The sequence below is a fragment of the Lolium rigidum genome, chromosome 4 (genome assembly GCF_022539505.1).
Source record: "Lolium rigidum isolate FL_2022 chromosome 4, APGP_CSIRO_Lrig_0.1, whole genome shotgun sequence".
Lineage (NCBI taxonomy): Eukaryota > Viridiplantae > Streptophyta > Magnoliopsida > Poales > Poaceae > Lolium > Lolium rigidum.
The window spans coordinates 260,979,506-260,993,704 of NC_061511.1; the positions used below are offsets into that span (position 1 = coordinate 260,979,506).

Genomic DNA, 14,199 nt, shown 5'->3' on the forward strand with positions numbered 1-14,199 from the left:
ATAAAATTTACCGTCGGGGCCTCCCCTACACTTTTCAGCTCAAAAACTGGCTCTTGATTTACACCACGTTAATGTCCATCAGTGATATTCCTTGGTCGCACCCGACCACAATCCTACAAAGGAAAAAAGTATAATTATCATTTCAAATTCCTTCTTGATGAAAATAAACAGAAATGTCAAGGCAACTATTGGCGGGCATACGGCATACTAGAAGATTACATCAAAGTAATTATTCTAATAAACCATCATGGCAACTATTGGTGTAGCAATTTCTAATAAATTTGTGTTTGTACAAATTGTTAACTCATGCATTTTACTACAGTAACTGAAATAAACATAATAAAAAAAAGTCTGTTACCTTGTTAATCCCTTTAGGTATCCAAGAGCATGAACTGCACCAAGATTAAGTGCAATGATATTCTCGAGCCTGCAATATTAGAAGGCCAGGCAACGTAAACTTCTAGAGAAAGTGTTAGAAATATATAGCTTGAAACACGTCAACCTGAAGAAAGTTCAAACTATGGGAGCAAATGGGAACAAGACATTTCGCTTGCTATACAGACACATATATATTATGTAAACCCTAAAATTGAAGCTACATAGAGTTGCAGTAAATTCATTCTTGAAGTTGTTTCAGTGCTCTTGGCGCTCCTTCAATGATCCATAAAGATAAGCTCAAGTTTATTTTTGCGCGTTTTTAAACAACTTTCTGGATTCAGAGTCAACTTGTAAGAGTGATAACCTGAGAGAGCACTTATTTTTCTAGATTTCTACTTGCCATGTTGGAACCTAGAAAATAAGAAATATATAGTGGAAATAGCATGTTGGCAGCTCATTCAAGCATGTTTGGAGCCTGACATCTCTTCCTTGTACTCACTCCGTGCAGAAATGTAAGACGTCGGAGCGTTTCACAGTCAAATCTTTTTGTGCTATGAAATATTATGAGTTTCCCGTTTTACCCCTTGTGCGTAGCGTCTCCTCCCACTCGCGCAGCACACTCCGCCCTGTCGCTCCGCTCACGGCGAGCCGTACGCCGCCGACTGTCTCCCACCCCTCACGCCGCCGGCTCCCAGACGATGGTGCCCTCTCCCTCACGCGCGTCGTTGCTGTCCCTTCTTACTCGTGCGCGTCTCCGCCACCCCTCTTCCTCGCGCGTCCTCGTCTCTCCCACGCTCTCTAACAAGATCGAGTTAAAAATGCGATTTTCCTCCTCCAGCGACCGGATCTTCAGTTGATCTGTCGAGTCAGGGTCAAGGTGGATCTTCAGTGGTGGTGGTGGTGGTGTGGAGCTCCAGTGGTAGCGCGAGATCTCCCAGATCTCGACGAAGGCGCGGAGGCCGGCGCTATGCTTCAACTAGTTCGGCCTCATCAGGAACCTTTTAAACATCAGGCTCAAAGAGCCCAGCTTTAAATTAATAAAGCTAGCAGCCGACAAGGATACAAGGTATTGTCAACACACGCCCGAACAAGTTTTAAAAACCTTGAACAAGCCGAAGATCGTTGTTGAAGAGAAGCGCCAAAGCCACGAACACAGCACAGCCCACCCAAGCCCCTAACTTCCATAGACAATGCCTCCAATGAGGAACACGGCGCAGAAGCGTCGCCGCTGCCTGGCGAGAGCCTAGGGTTTTCACGCGGAAATTGAGGGGTAAGGCGGGGCGAGGAAGAGGAGGAACCTCAACAGCGCCTTCAAGAAGGGAACGGCGAGGAAGCGCCGCCGCCGTCGTGGTTGAACAAACACCCAAGGGTTTTCCCCGGCCCTCTACATCCGCCGCCAAGCTACTCACTTGCGACCAAAAGCCGAAGAAGAGGAGCTGGAGTCGCCACCGAAAGCCAAGGTCTTCAAGTCAGGCACATGCCACCGGAGTCGCCAACCGCCACAACCACCTCCGCCTACCTCCACGCCACCCAAGCAGCCACAGAAGGCAAGAACAGCACCAGCAGTCGTCACCCGCCGGCAAGGTCGACGCCGCCCACCTACCCAGGGCCGCCGCCCCGGCTTCCCAGCGCCCCGGCGCCATCAGCTCGAAACACACCAGGAACCCCAAAGCCTTCGAGCCAGCCGAAACCCCATGGGCAGCACCACCAGCGGGCATACCCCACCGAGTGGATCCACGAACACCACACAAGCAGAGCAAATGGGGGGGCGTGGAAGAGCCCTCTCGACCAGCACCCGGGAGGAGCCAGCGCCCCTGCGCCGTCCTCCGAGCCGCAACTCCCCGCTCCATAGCTTCCAAGGCCAGATCCACGCAGCGCCGCCGACCGGAAGTCATCGAGCTAGCCGTCGAGATCTGGGCCGCCAAGGCGCCCGAGCTTCAGACCCCGACGAGCACCACCAGCACACGTAGCCGCCACGCCGCCGCCGAGCGACCACGCCGCCGCGCCCCACGACCAGCGTTGCGCCCCCGCCAACCGCAGCAGCCCGCGCCACCACCGCCGCGCGAGAGGGAGAAAAGGCCCCGCCGCCGCCGGCGCCCCTGGGGCTTTGCCCGGGCGTCGCCCTCTGGCGGCGGCGAGGAGGAGGGACAGAGGTGGGGAGGGACTGGCGGCGGCGGCTAGGGTTAGCTCCTGGCGCCGCCCGCGGGAGCGACGCGCAGGAGCGAAGCGTTTCGATCGTTTTCCCCTCACCGACGTCAAGCAACTCTCCAAGTGGGGGATCCTCTTCCGGGTAAGCGCACTGCCCCGCTACTACTGATTGATTTGACGCTATCTAGACTGATTGATTGTTAATGGACGATTTGCCCCTCTTCAGATTGTTAATGGACTGATTGATTTGCCGCTTTCTACCTCGGCAGCTGTTGGAGATGGTACTGGAGCTCTCCCTTTCTAGCCTCAATCCCCTCGCCAAGTTCGTCTTTGGGATGGGCTTGCCTCAGGTATGTATTTGCATATCACTGAACTCTTACTACTCCACTAATTTTACTATTCCTATATTCTCAGTAATTCTCCTATAATGGTAGATTTTTCAGGAAATCAACGCATGATCGGCGCCGCTCTCCCTCAACACAAGGCAGGTATCCTCCTCCCAGATCAACACATTCTATGGTTAGTTCTAATAGGATTAGGATTTGATTCCAGTAGGTGGGTTGATTTGATGCCTCGTAGATTTATCGGGAAATTACGGAACCCTTGTGTGAAGAGATGATGTCTTGTGTGAGGAGCAGAATTAATGAACTGGCGTGATGAATTGTTGACAGATATTCTGTTCCTCTGCAATTGGTTACGGCAACTTGCAGCAACTTGCTTGCATTGCTTGTACTGTTTGCTTGCAGCAACAACAATTGAATTACTCCTGCTCATATCTGCTTTCTAGCAGGGCTTGCTTGTGAGTAGGATTAACTGAGTAAACAACATTCAACCAATTATTGGAGTATCTGTGAATATTTCTGTCAACATTCAGTCAATTTTTGGAGTATCTGTAAATTACTTCATCTCTTATATATGCAGCTAAACTGAGTAGCTGACAAAGTGACCAAGTTAAACCTGGTGAATCCGAGCCTGGCAATTTCCTGGAAAGGTTTCACAAGGAAAAGGGGAACACCGTAGGCTCCCCATGCTGGTGTCAGTGTCACCTCCTTCGGGGTGCTCTCTTGCCAGCAGCGGCGGCGTCCTCTTCGGCTATGACCCTTGTGCATAATTATTCATGTTATTGGGGAGTATGAACCTTCATAAACTTCCCCGATTTTAATACAGTGCTTTAAACTGAAAGGAACTCATGAATTGTTTGTGCTTTTTATTTCACTCAAGTTGGATTTGGGGACTGTATATGGAATCTGTCCATCATTATACAATCTGAATAATTTCAGTACAACATCCAGTTAGTGTATATGGAAGCTGTGCATGATTATACTAACTGTCAATGTTGTTTTGATATACTTGCTTCGCTTTCTTCTTGACCTAGGATTTGTTTTGCATTTGCATAAACTGTTGCTGGAATTTAATCCTTTTAGGTAGAAGACCCAGCCTTTCCAATCTTTAGAAATTGTTGCCTAGCTTTCCTCACGGTCACATGGACTAGAATATCTGCAATTATCTTTGATAAAGCACCTAGCAGGAGATATCTGAATGTTTGATCATCAAGACGGGTTGTTTATGATTTATGGGCTGTGAAGACTTGGCTAATGGAGTTAAAATAGCAACAGGATGCTCTGCCAAAGCATGCTAATCATGCCCTCTCAGGATCTGACTTCAAAAAAGCTGAAACACTTTCCTCCCTGTTATTTTTGAAGTGTTGTCAATATTCAGTGCATAATTTACTTACAAACATGAATTGTGCAAATATTCATTACACAGTTTTTTATGAACTGTTCTTCAGGTGTGACAGGTTTGAGCGCCTTGACGACCTTCAGAGCGGGTGGAGCTGCCAGCAAGCTGAGATGGAGCTGCCGGCGAGCGGAGCCGGAGCGGCCGGCGAGAAGCCTGGGGTGCCGTGCAGCTGCCGGCAACGCGTGAGAATTCTGCCGGGCTACGCATGCAGATGGATTCCGGCGGCGCACGCGCATGGATTGGATTCAGCTGGCTTGATGCTCGCGTCGGATGGATTCCATTCTGTTGGCTTGAGGCGCGTGGATGGATCTGCAGGGGGCGGAGGTGCTGGTTGGGGCGTTGGGTGCGGAGCAGGAAGGCGCAGGGATCGGGATCGAGATCGACGAAGAGGGCGCTGGGATCTGGATCGAGATCGACGAAGAAGGCGCTGGGATCGGGAGACAGGGGTAGCGATGTATTTTCACAGCTTTTTCACCTGGTCGGGACAATTCCAAAACGTCTTATATTTCTGCACGGAGGGAGTAGAAGTGAGAGGTCACTCAAAATTCACTCTTCCTGTGGGCTAGGCTTCTATAGAAGGTGGTGGTTTAAATCTTCAGTGCACGTCAGGAAAGGCTACTAGTGGAGCTTCATACAAAATTAGGATTTTTGTTGAAACCTCTGAATGTTTTTTTTGGTTCCTATGAATGTTGGTTTCCTGTAACGGAATTTGGAGGCAAAACCTTCTTCCTCAAACCAAAAATCAAAAACTTCATAGGCAGTAACCACTTGATGTGTCCATCAAATGTACGAACTCAAAAGTTTATCTATAGCATACAGCGTAGATTCCGCATAATCCTACTGTAACACTGAAGTAAAAGAGGTACCTGTATGTACTGCTAGTAGACTTCCACTTCCAGATTCGCACGGTCCCATCAAACGAACCGGTAACTAGTACCCGAAGTTCTGGGTGCCAACAAAGAGCACTGAGATCTTTTGTATGTTCTTGGAGTGTATCGACACAACTGTCTGTCTCTAGGTCCCAAACCTTGTTGAGTAAGAAAGTGAAACAACACTTTAGTATCCACGCATGAATGCAATATCCTGCTGAGAGATTATGCAATACCTTTGCAGCACCATCTAAAGATCCAGAAACCAAAAACTGCTTAAAATAGTGTGGGTGGTAATGAACACAGAGTAGACCATCCTGATGCCCATCCAATGTGATGTTGCACGTCCCAGAGTTTATATTCCAGATCTGTAAATTGCAAAGCATTGGACAGTGCGGTCCATGAACCAAGGAATGTAGCTTCCAACCAAGTATTTGGTAAATAATTTTGTTACCAAATTCAGAAGAGTGGAAATACTCCCTCTGTTTAGAAATGTAAAACCTTGGAGCATTTTGTTTGGTTCACCTACTTTAGTTTGTATCTAGTCAATTTTTGTGTGTAGATTCACTCAATTTGGTTTGTATCTAGTCTATTTTAAAAGTACCTAAAAACATCTTATATTGATGCACGGAGGGAGTATAACCTTAATGGTGCGATCCAAGGAAACACTTGCGAAGCTTTCGCTGTTCCTCGGGTCAAATATTACTTGTATGACTGCATCGTCGTGCCCCTCAAAAGTTTGGGTACACTTCCATTCGTTAGTCCAGTCCCAAAGCTTAATTGTGTGGTCATCTGATGCTGACAGCACACATGAAGATGTGGGATTCACCGCCAGACACATAATGCCATGACCATCGTGAGCTTCGATTTCGTCGACTTCTTCCATGGTATTATAATCGAACACATAGATAGACCCATTGCCACTACCAACCACAAACCATTCTTCTCGCTCAATAAATTTTCCCGAATATACTGCAATGGGAAAGATAATAGTAGAGTGGTTGTTCCGGATTACTTCTACTTATTAAGTCATAAAAATTTCATAAGGAAACCAAGTTAATATTAATAAAGGTTAGGAAGCATGCCTGGTTCTCTAGTGACTTCAGTGGACTCCACGTCTGCCTGCACATGAAGAACATTGTTAGATCAGTTCCAGATGCTCAGTGTACCATCTAACTCAGCTAAGCGCACTGTGATAACCACAAAGGATGGAAACCTACCTGCGTTTGGTAGTTCCAAATGCAAACATAACCCTTCTTGTTGCTCGTCAAGATCCTACATTCAACGATGGGAAATAAAAACACGGGGAGGAATTATTGATATAGCTACATCAATTAGAAGCACTGACCATGGTTCTGTTGGATGGACATCTAAGGACAACACCTCGCGGTAATTCTGACCGTCTATGATCTAAGCCATAAAGAAACAAAGTTAGGGGCTTTTTCACAGTCGAGTAAAAAAGAACAGAAAAGACAGACCACCGTGGAAACCACATAAAAATTAAGACAATGAAAATATTAATTACGGTTTGGACATTAGTGCAGTGCTGTAGTCTCAAGTCTCAATTGAACTAACCTGATTAGAGACAGTTTCAGCTAATGGCTCGCAAGCAACCACAACTTTCATCTCTTGCACCTCATCACCGACGGTGTCAAGGAGCACGGCCACTGAAGCTGTGTCCACATTTTCGAGGACCTCATGGTCATGGAGTGCTTTACTGCTTTGTAGTGTCAGAGAGTCGTCGTTGTCCAAGGGTGGTGCCTTCCTCTGTTCGGGTGTTATCACGTTGAGCGTGTAGGTGCACTTTGGCAGCACTATGCCACAAAATGGTAACTTTGTACGGTACTTCTTTGGGATTTTGGTCACAACATTGAAAGCAATAGGATCATCTGTCTTGTTTACAAGGTAAAGCGAGCTGGACGTCAACCTTTTTGGCTTAATAGGGAAGTTTATCCGCCGGGGTTGCAGGCTGAGAACGCTATCAGAGCTTATCTGCGGAAGTCTGTCGATCTTTTCGATGATTTGTTCTATGGAAGGTCTCTTGCGCCAGTCAATCTGCACGCATTCTAATCCAATTTCGATGCATGTTCGTACTTGCAGGAGGCCATCTGAATCCAAGAATGGGTGCTTCCACGATATGTGCTCAAGTGTCCACTTTTGACGTACCTACACACAGAACTGGAATTGTGATACCCTCTCGAGGAAATACAAAAAAAATGTAACACAAACTTCTAAATCTCAGACTTAAAATTATAAGTCATATTTTCTCTTACATTCTCAATAAAATCCCGTGCAGATGGTTCTTTCTGTTTGAGAATATGTCTCTCTCCAATGGTGGTCTCTAGGATCAGTAGGCCTAAACTGTATATGTCCGATTTGGTGGAGATTTCACCTCTGTACAAATATTCCGGAGCTATATATCCACTGAATATCATCATCATTAAAAGCATTACAAGTATTACTGGAGAAGTGAAAATGCAATTTATATTATAATAATGAACAATATATTATCACAGTTTGTGATTGACTTACTATGATCCCACGACATTCTGTGTGTGCATCCGTACTAGTTCTTGACCAAAGAGTCTCGAGAGACCGAAATCCGCAATTTTTGGCCGCATATTATTATCCAACAATATGTTTTCAGGCTTGAGGTGCATATGAACAATAGGAATACTATGTAGAAAACATAAACCTTGGCAAATCCCCTTAATTATTTTAAAGCGTGTGTCCCAACCAATTCTACTGGGAAAGTCTGAAGAAGTAAACAATGAGTTATTTAAGCACTTAAAGATACTTACATCCAGCAGTATTTATTTCTTGGAATCATAACAACAAAGATAAGTTCAAAGAAAAATGCTGGACAAATGTTAATAGATATTTTTTCATTCAAATGTTGGGAGAAAGGTAGGCAATGTATGGCAGATATCGCACCATGTCTAAATTAGCAAGTTACCATATGCTATAGACTTGCGATCGATATAGACTGCAATTATTTTTACTAATGTCTTGAGTGGGTCTTAAACTTGTAACCTCTTGGCTTCAAGATCATATGAAATTGCATGCACTAACTAGTTTATCCAGAAATTCGAGCTGTTGGAGGAAAGTGGGAAATATATTGCAATAAAAGGTATCTACTGATTTTTATTTTGATCATATACTGCAATTCTTATCATGTACAATTTACAAATAATCTCCTCCTAACTGCTGTAAATCCCAATGCTAGAAAATACGAAATTTGATAGCTGAACCAGTGTCCCAAGACCAATAATGATTCTAACTTTTAGCTCACTAGGTACCTAGGACAGCAGGCCACACCACAAATATTCAAACCCTTCAACATTTAAATCGCGGACTCACCTCAGCCGCTTGACCAGTGGACGGAGGTGGGACTTAAAATTTTCTCAGAAGTAAGTTTTGGTGATTTCTATGGACACACAAATATTTGTATCCCCAAATTTTTAGACTAAATTCAATGCTCTGGACAATTTTTAAAATTTCCACAATATTATTTCAGCGAGGACTGAAAAGCCTTGGTATTCAGAGATATTAGATCAATTAGAAATTTAGGAATTTAAAAATTATGTGTTGTATTTATGGTGGTCATATGTGACAATTAAATGGTGCATGTGAATCGTGGTAACTTCAGTTGATAAAATCCTAGCTCATCATTGATCACTCATTAGGTATCAGTAAATATATAAAGGAATCTACAATAACTAAATAGTTCATCCTCACTAACCTATTTCTCTTGACATACAAGCTATCTACCTCAGCAAGCATCTCCAAGCAATCATAGTGTGCCATCTCAGCATGATTATTTGAACCCCGTATATCTTTATGAGACTAGTACTCTATGTTACTACCTCTATAGTGGGTAGTAACATATGTATGGTATCATGCAAGGTTATATTTATTAGGTTATAGACTTATCTTGTCTTGCGAAGTGTGATGTTATGGTAACATAGCTAATTACCACATCAGTCTCTTGCTTCATTTATTGGCATACCATATCACCAAAATGTCTTGAAATGTGTGATGTTACTACCTATGTTACGTCCACTATGACTAGTCTGAACACGACCAGCAATGCATGCTAAAAGTCTACAACCTGTTACAAAAGAGTCCCTGTTCATCTGCCGCAAAATCCAACAAATGGATCGCATTCTCTTCTCGTCTAAGACTAGCCACAATGGAAGTATCATAAGTAGTATCATGCATGCCATGTTGGCAAAAATCTAATGTGGCGCACCAATTAATGAGGTGAGAGATGGGAGTGATAATATGATACCGTATCATAGCAGGTAAAACTAGAAAACTTAATGACAAACACATCATGTACACAAATTAAATTTGTATTGAGATTCTACAAAACATTAAATATGATGATACTCTCTCCGTCCCAAAATGTAAGGCGTCTAAGAATTGGATAAAAGTCAAACTTTACTAACTTTGACCAAATATTTAGAAAAATATATTTACATCTACAATATCGAATGGACATATTAAGAAAATATATTTTATGGTGAATCTATTCATGTTGATTTAGTACTGTAAATGTTTATATTTTTGTATATAAACTTGGTCAAACTTAAAAAACGTTGACTTTTGACTAATCCTCAGACGCCTTACATTTTGGGAGGGAGGGAGTACTATGATACTCCCTCCGTCTCAGTTTACTAGTCTTCTCTGTATCCCTAGGTCGCCAATTTAATCTATATAATATAAATTATATAATGCAAAAATTATATCATTAGAAAATAGAACATCTAAAATTTCTAATGATATAATTTTTATAACATATAACTAATGCTAACTTGATCAAATTTGCAACCTAGGGATACGCGTACGCCTAATAAACTGTGAGAGAGGGAGTACTATCTTATGATAGTATGCATTATGGAGTTAGTATCATAAACTAGTGTATGATATGTAGTATTTCTCATTGTGACTAGTCTAAATTGATTACCAATGCACCATTAATTTCCACCGACTTTTGCAATCACTTCGCCTCACATTAACAAGGCAGCTTCGGCCTCCTCATCCTCCTTCCATTTCCTTTCAACTGACCAACTAATCTGTTAATATTCTGCCCGATGCACCTAACCTGTATTTTCCATTTCCTCTCCACACTACTGATCCCTCCTTCAGCTCCAACCAGAAGGAGCGCTACCTCCATGGCTCTCCGCCAGGCGGCCAAGGGTTCAAGAGTTGGCTATAGCTCTTGATGTCATGTTACCCGCAAAAAAAAAAGACACCAAGAGGATGCACAGCTTGCACGATGGAGTCCTGTGGCACTGTCTATTGATTCCCAATCTTCATCTTTCTCTTTGAAGCTTGAACCAATTTCTGGCAAGAGTTGACACCCGCATCATCTAATTCTGATTCTGATCTCTCTCTCTATCTATCTAATTATGTTCTTATGATTTTTGATGAGTTTTTCTCCGTATCCACTTTGCAGGAAATGCATTGCGTCCGCAGTACTGTGAGACCTTCTCGCTCGCCCCTCAAAATCAATGAACATCTCGTGGTGAAGAAAAGCAATATTTTTAGATTCAGTGGATTCCTCTATAATGGGTTAAGATGTTATTGTCAATCACTGCTTGATCTGTGCTCACCTTTTATTTGAGATTTCTCACAAGGCCGTCGATGCTTCTCCGTCCAACATGCTCGGCGCAATAGTAGCTGAAGTGCTTGATGAAATGTGCGTGAGGCCCAGAAGTTATGCAATTGGTCAGATTTGGGTATGCAAGTATTGAGATACTTTTCTATATTGGTTCTGGGATCCATTTTTCTGGCAATGGTTCTTCTCACTATCAAATGATGGAAGTTTATCTCCTTCAGAATCAAAACGGAAGTATGTTTTTCATCATCGGTCACCATGTTGACTGATTTGATGGTCAGTTGGTTACACTGAGAACCTGATGTGTGTGAGCAATTCATACAGAAATTATTGGCTGCACAGGGCTTCCACGTAGTCTAATTTCTCGACTCATTTTTTAATCGTACATGTAACTGTAAGAAGTAGGGCTCCAAGTTGAAGCTACGTTGGTTCTGTATCTTATCAAATGCAAATCTGTTCTTCAAATTATACAAGCATATTTTTGGCCTGATGAGTTATATCTACAATTCTACAAACGGCAAACAAATATATCAGAACATCTTCTACCTGCCAATTTAAATGCATCTTGAAATAGATGCATGTTTTTCCTTCCAGAACTTCTTGCCATATGCTTTTAGGTATGTATATCTTCCGTACGTTCTTTAAGAAATCTCCCGATAAATCTCTTATTCTATTGGACGTGGATGTTTTTTGAGGTGCCAGTCCATCTGACTGCTTGCTGATATTTGTCATATGTAATAGCAAACAACGAAACACATGCCAATGTTTATATTTTCTCGTGGCAACACAATATTCATTATTTCACCATGTTCATCATTTATCATAATAAGTTGCATATCATGTAAGCTATTGATCTATCACACTTTGTCATCCACAACCAGTAATCATTTTTTTTCTAAACATCGCCGTAATTGTGATTCATATTCTATATAGTTTGATGATCTATAGATGATGACCTTCTAAAGTCTATTACTCGGGAATATAAATCGCTTCAACAACTGATATGTATATGCTATTTTGGAATTATTCTATTACTTGTATCCTTCCATTAGATCGGTCTTACTTTTTGTCCAACAAAATTGTCAACTTGAGTTAAAGTATGCAATAACAATGGAAGCTGAGCGCACTCATGTTCTGAGTTATATGTAAAACAAGTACTTGCATTATAGTTCACGACTTGAGTACGTTTATCTTTGAGGCTGCAAACCCATTCATTTTCCTTAGCAATTTCTCTTGCTTTTCATTCTTCTTTTAATTGTGTTTAAAAAAAAAAGGATTTGGCATACTGATGTTCCGCAACAACATGCGGGGTGTCTGTAAATATTACATGTAACTAAAATAGGTACGCAAAATATATACTAGATAATGTACCACATACCAAAAAGATTCTTCTGAAGACTTCCTTGTCGTAAATATTCGTAGCAGAGGGAAATTTCAACAATGTCTGCAGTAATATATCTTCCATTGTGTTGCGCCACTTCCTTATACATTCCATAGCAGATGCCAACAAAATGTACCACATTTTCATGTTTGAGGGACAAAATATTTTTAGCCTCATAAGTGAATCCTTCGTCTCGTGCCACGTGCACATTTTCTGCAAGTTTCTTCACGGCAATCATTTCACCATCTTGCATAGTTCCCTGTTTAACCTCATATATTGGATCTATATTGGATTTTTTTCAGCATCCATTGAAAAGACAGAAAGTAACACAAAGTCATACCAGATAAACTGTTCCAAATGCACCAGTACCAATCATTCGCTCCATGGAGAAGCCATTCGTGATTTTCTTCAGTAGTTGTAACGGCAGTCCCTTAAATTCAGGACTCGCTCCATTGCTTAAGTCACCCGCCGTACCATCATCAGTTTTACCTTTCCTGGAGTCACCGGCCATTTCTATAATGATCAAAGCAGTTAAAATATTAGTAGACCATGTGAAAGAACATATCTCCTTAAGTGGTTTTGGTGTTGATGACAACGGTTGTATTTAACTAATTATTTGTATAAGAATTATAGATTTTTAGCGATGATAATAATTGTCAAATTATTGCCCAAAAGTTGAAGAGTTCCAAGTGTGTCTTGCTATCTCTATCTTTAGATTCATGACGTAAGAGAATTGTGTGGAATTCATCATCTATATCCAGAGATATTATAGCTGGGAAACTCTATGTTACTTATTTGGGTGAAAGAATGGAAGAAGAAAAGGGAAGGACTCGAAATTGAGTCCCCAATGGAGTCAACACTCCAAATTGCAAATCTTGGACCTCCACTGCTGAGCTCAAATTTCCTAGATCTCTCTACTCCTCCACTCAAACTCCACCATACTTGAGGATTTGGTAGAGAAGATCTAGATATGTACTTTCACAGAAGTAATTTGTGGCGTTGCTCACCGGAGAATAGGATAAGCCTTCGTGGCACCACACCCCTCCAAATGTAGACGTACTTACCTTTACAAGGAAGGAACTGCGGGAATCATATGCTCGCCTCTCCTCGTGCTCCACCTCGGTTATCTCTATCCTCTTACCGCCTTTACTACTCGTATCTTGTATTGTTGCTTGTATCTTGTCATATAGGTGAATTCACATAGTACCTTTGTATCAAGGCTAAATTGTAAAAGAATTAAAATTTGAGGTAACACCTATTCACCCCGTCTAGGTGTCATACGATCCTTTCACCATGCTTTGAAGATACGTCAACTGACGTAATTTTTCACAGATCTGAACCCCGGTAAGGCTAAGGCCTCATCTGACCATGTGGTAAAACTATTTCGGAATCTAACAATAAGTTCGACGCTAATGAGGATGGAGCCGAAATTGTGGAAGTCAGCGCCAATATGTTTCGGCGGAAATTTACTCAAAGGGTTCGGCACCAAACTCATTGGCGCCAACCTTACTTCGGTGCCTTTTGCTGTGGCGCCAACCTCACTTCGGAGCCGACCATTTCTGATGCTGACCTGCACTATTTAGGTTTCATTCTCGCTGGCGCCAAACTCATTGGTCCGAAATAGTTACACTCAAGATCCGATGAGGCATCAATTTTGCTTAGGGGCCAGATTTATCAAAAGAATCCCCAAGAACAGCATATTCTGGCTACGACGCCTATCTAGATATGCAACATGTCTTTCTTATTGTTAGAGCACGCGAATTCTGTGCACCTGGGCACTAGTGTGCTCTCCTTTTAAAATTTTGATTTTTTTACTTTTGGGCATACATATACATGGTCTGTTTATCCGTTCGAAGTTTTGGTAACACAACCGTTTTTTGGGGTTTTAAGCAGGGACGGAGCCAGAAATGAAGTATAAGAGAGGAACAATCTTAATATGAGGGAGCAGAACTAGCAAAAATCACATAAGGAGCTGCCATGGCTCATGAGCATAGGGTGTGGGGCGGGGGGGGGGGGGCTACTCTTTTTTCAGAATTTCTGGAGAAGGAAAAGTGTTATTT

The 14,199-nt window shown here is 42.5% G+C and overlaps 2 protein-coding genes across 2 annotated transcripts in view; both read right to left on the bottom strand.

Moving 5' to 3' along the window:
* Positions 1-12,584, bottom strand: LOC124650391 (serine/threonine-protein kinase PKH3-like). The gene is made up of 12 exons (XM_047189924.1): positions 12,480-12,584; positions 12,137-12,398; positions 7,668-7,890; positions 7,409-7,559; positions 6,711-7,301; positions 6,484-6,545; positions 6,356-6,410; positions 6,221-6,257; positions 5,779-6,107; positions 5,133-5,503; positions 359-427; positions 1-113 (listed from the first exon to the last, which is right to left on the bottom strand). The coding sequence occupies exons 1-12, from the start codon at positions 12,522-12,524 to the stop codon at positions 59-61; spliced, it is 2,250 nt and encodes a 749-aa protein (XP_047045880.1). The 5' UTR covers positions 12,525-12,584; the 3' UTR covers positions 1-58.
* Positions 12,561-14,199, bottom strand: part of LOC124648663 (cysteine-rich receptor-like protein kinase 40) — a gene marked incomplete at its 3' end in the record, with an annotated part of 19,387 nt that continues 17,748 nt past the window's right edge. The window contains exon 8 of the mRNA XM_047188384.1: positions 12,561-12,652. Coding sequence (XP_047044340.1) covers positions 12,561-12,652 — 92 coding nt within the window. The remainder of the gene's footprint in view (positions 12,653-14,199) is intronic.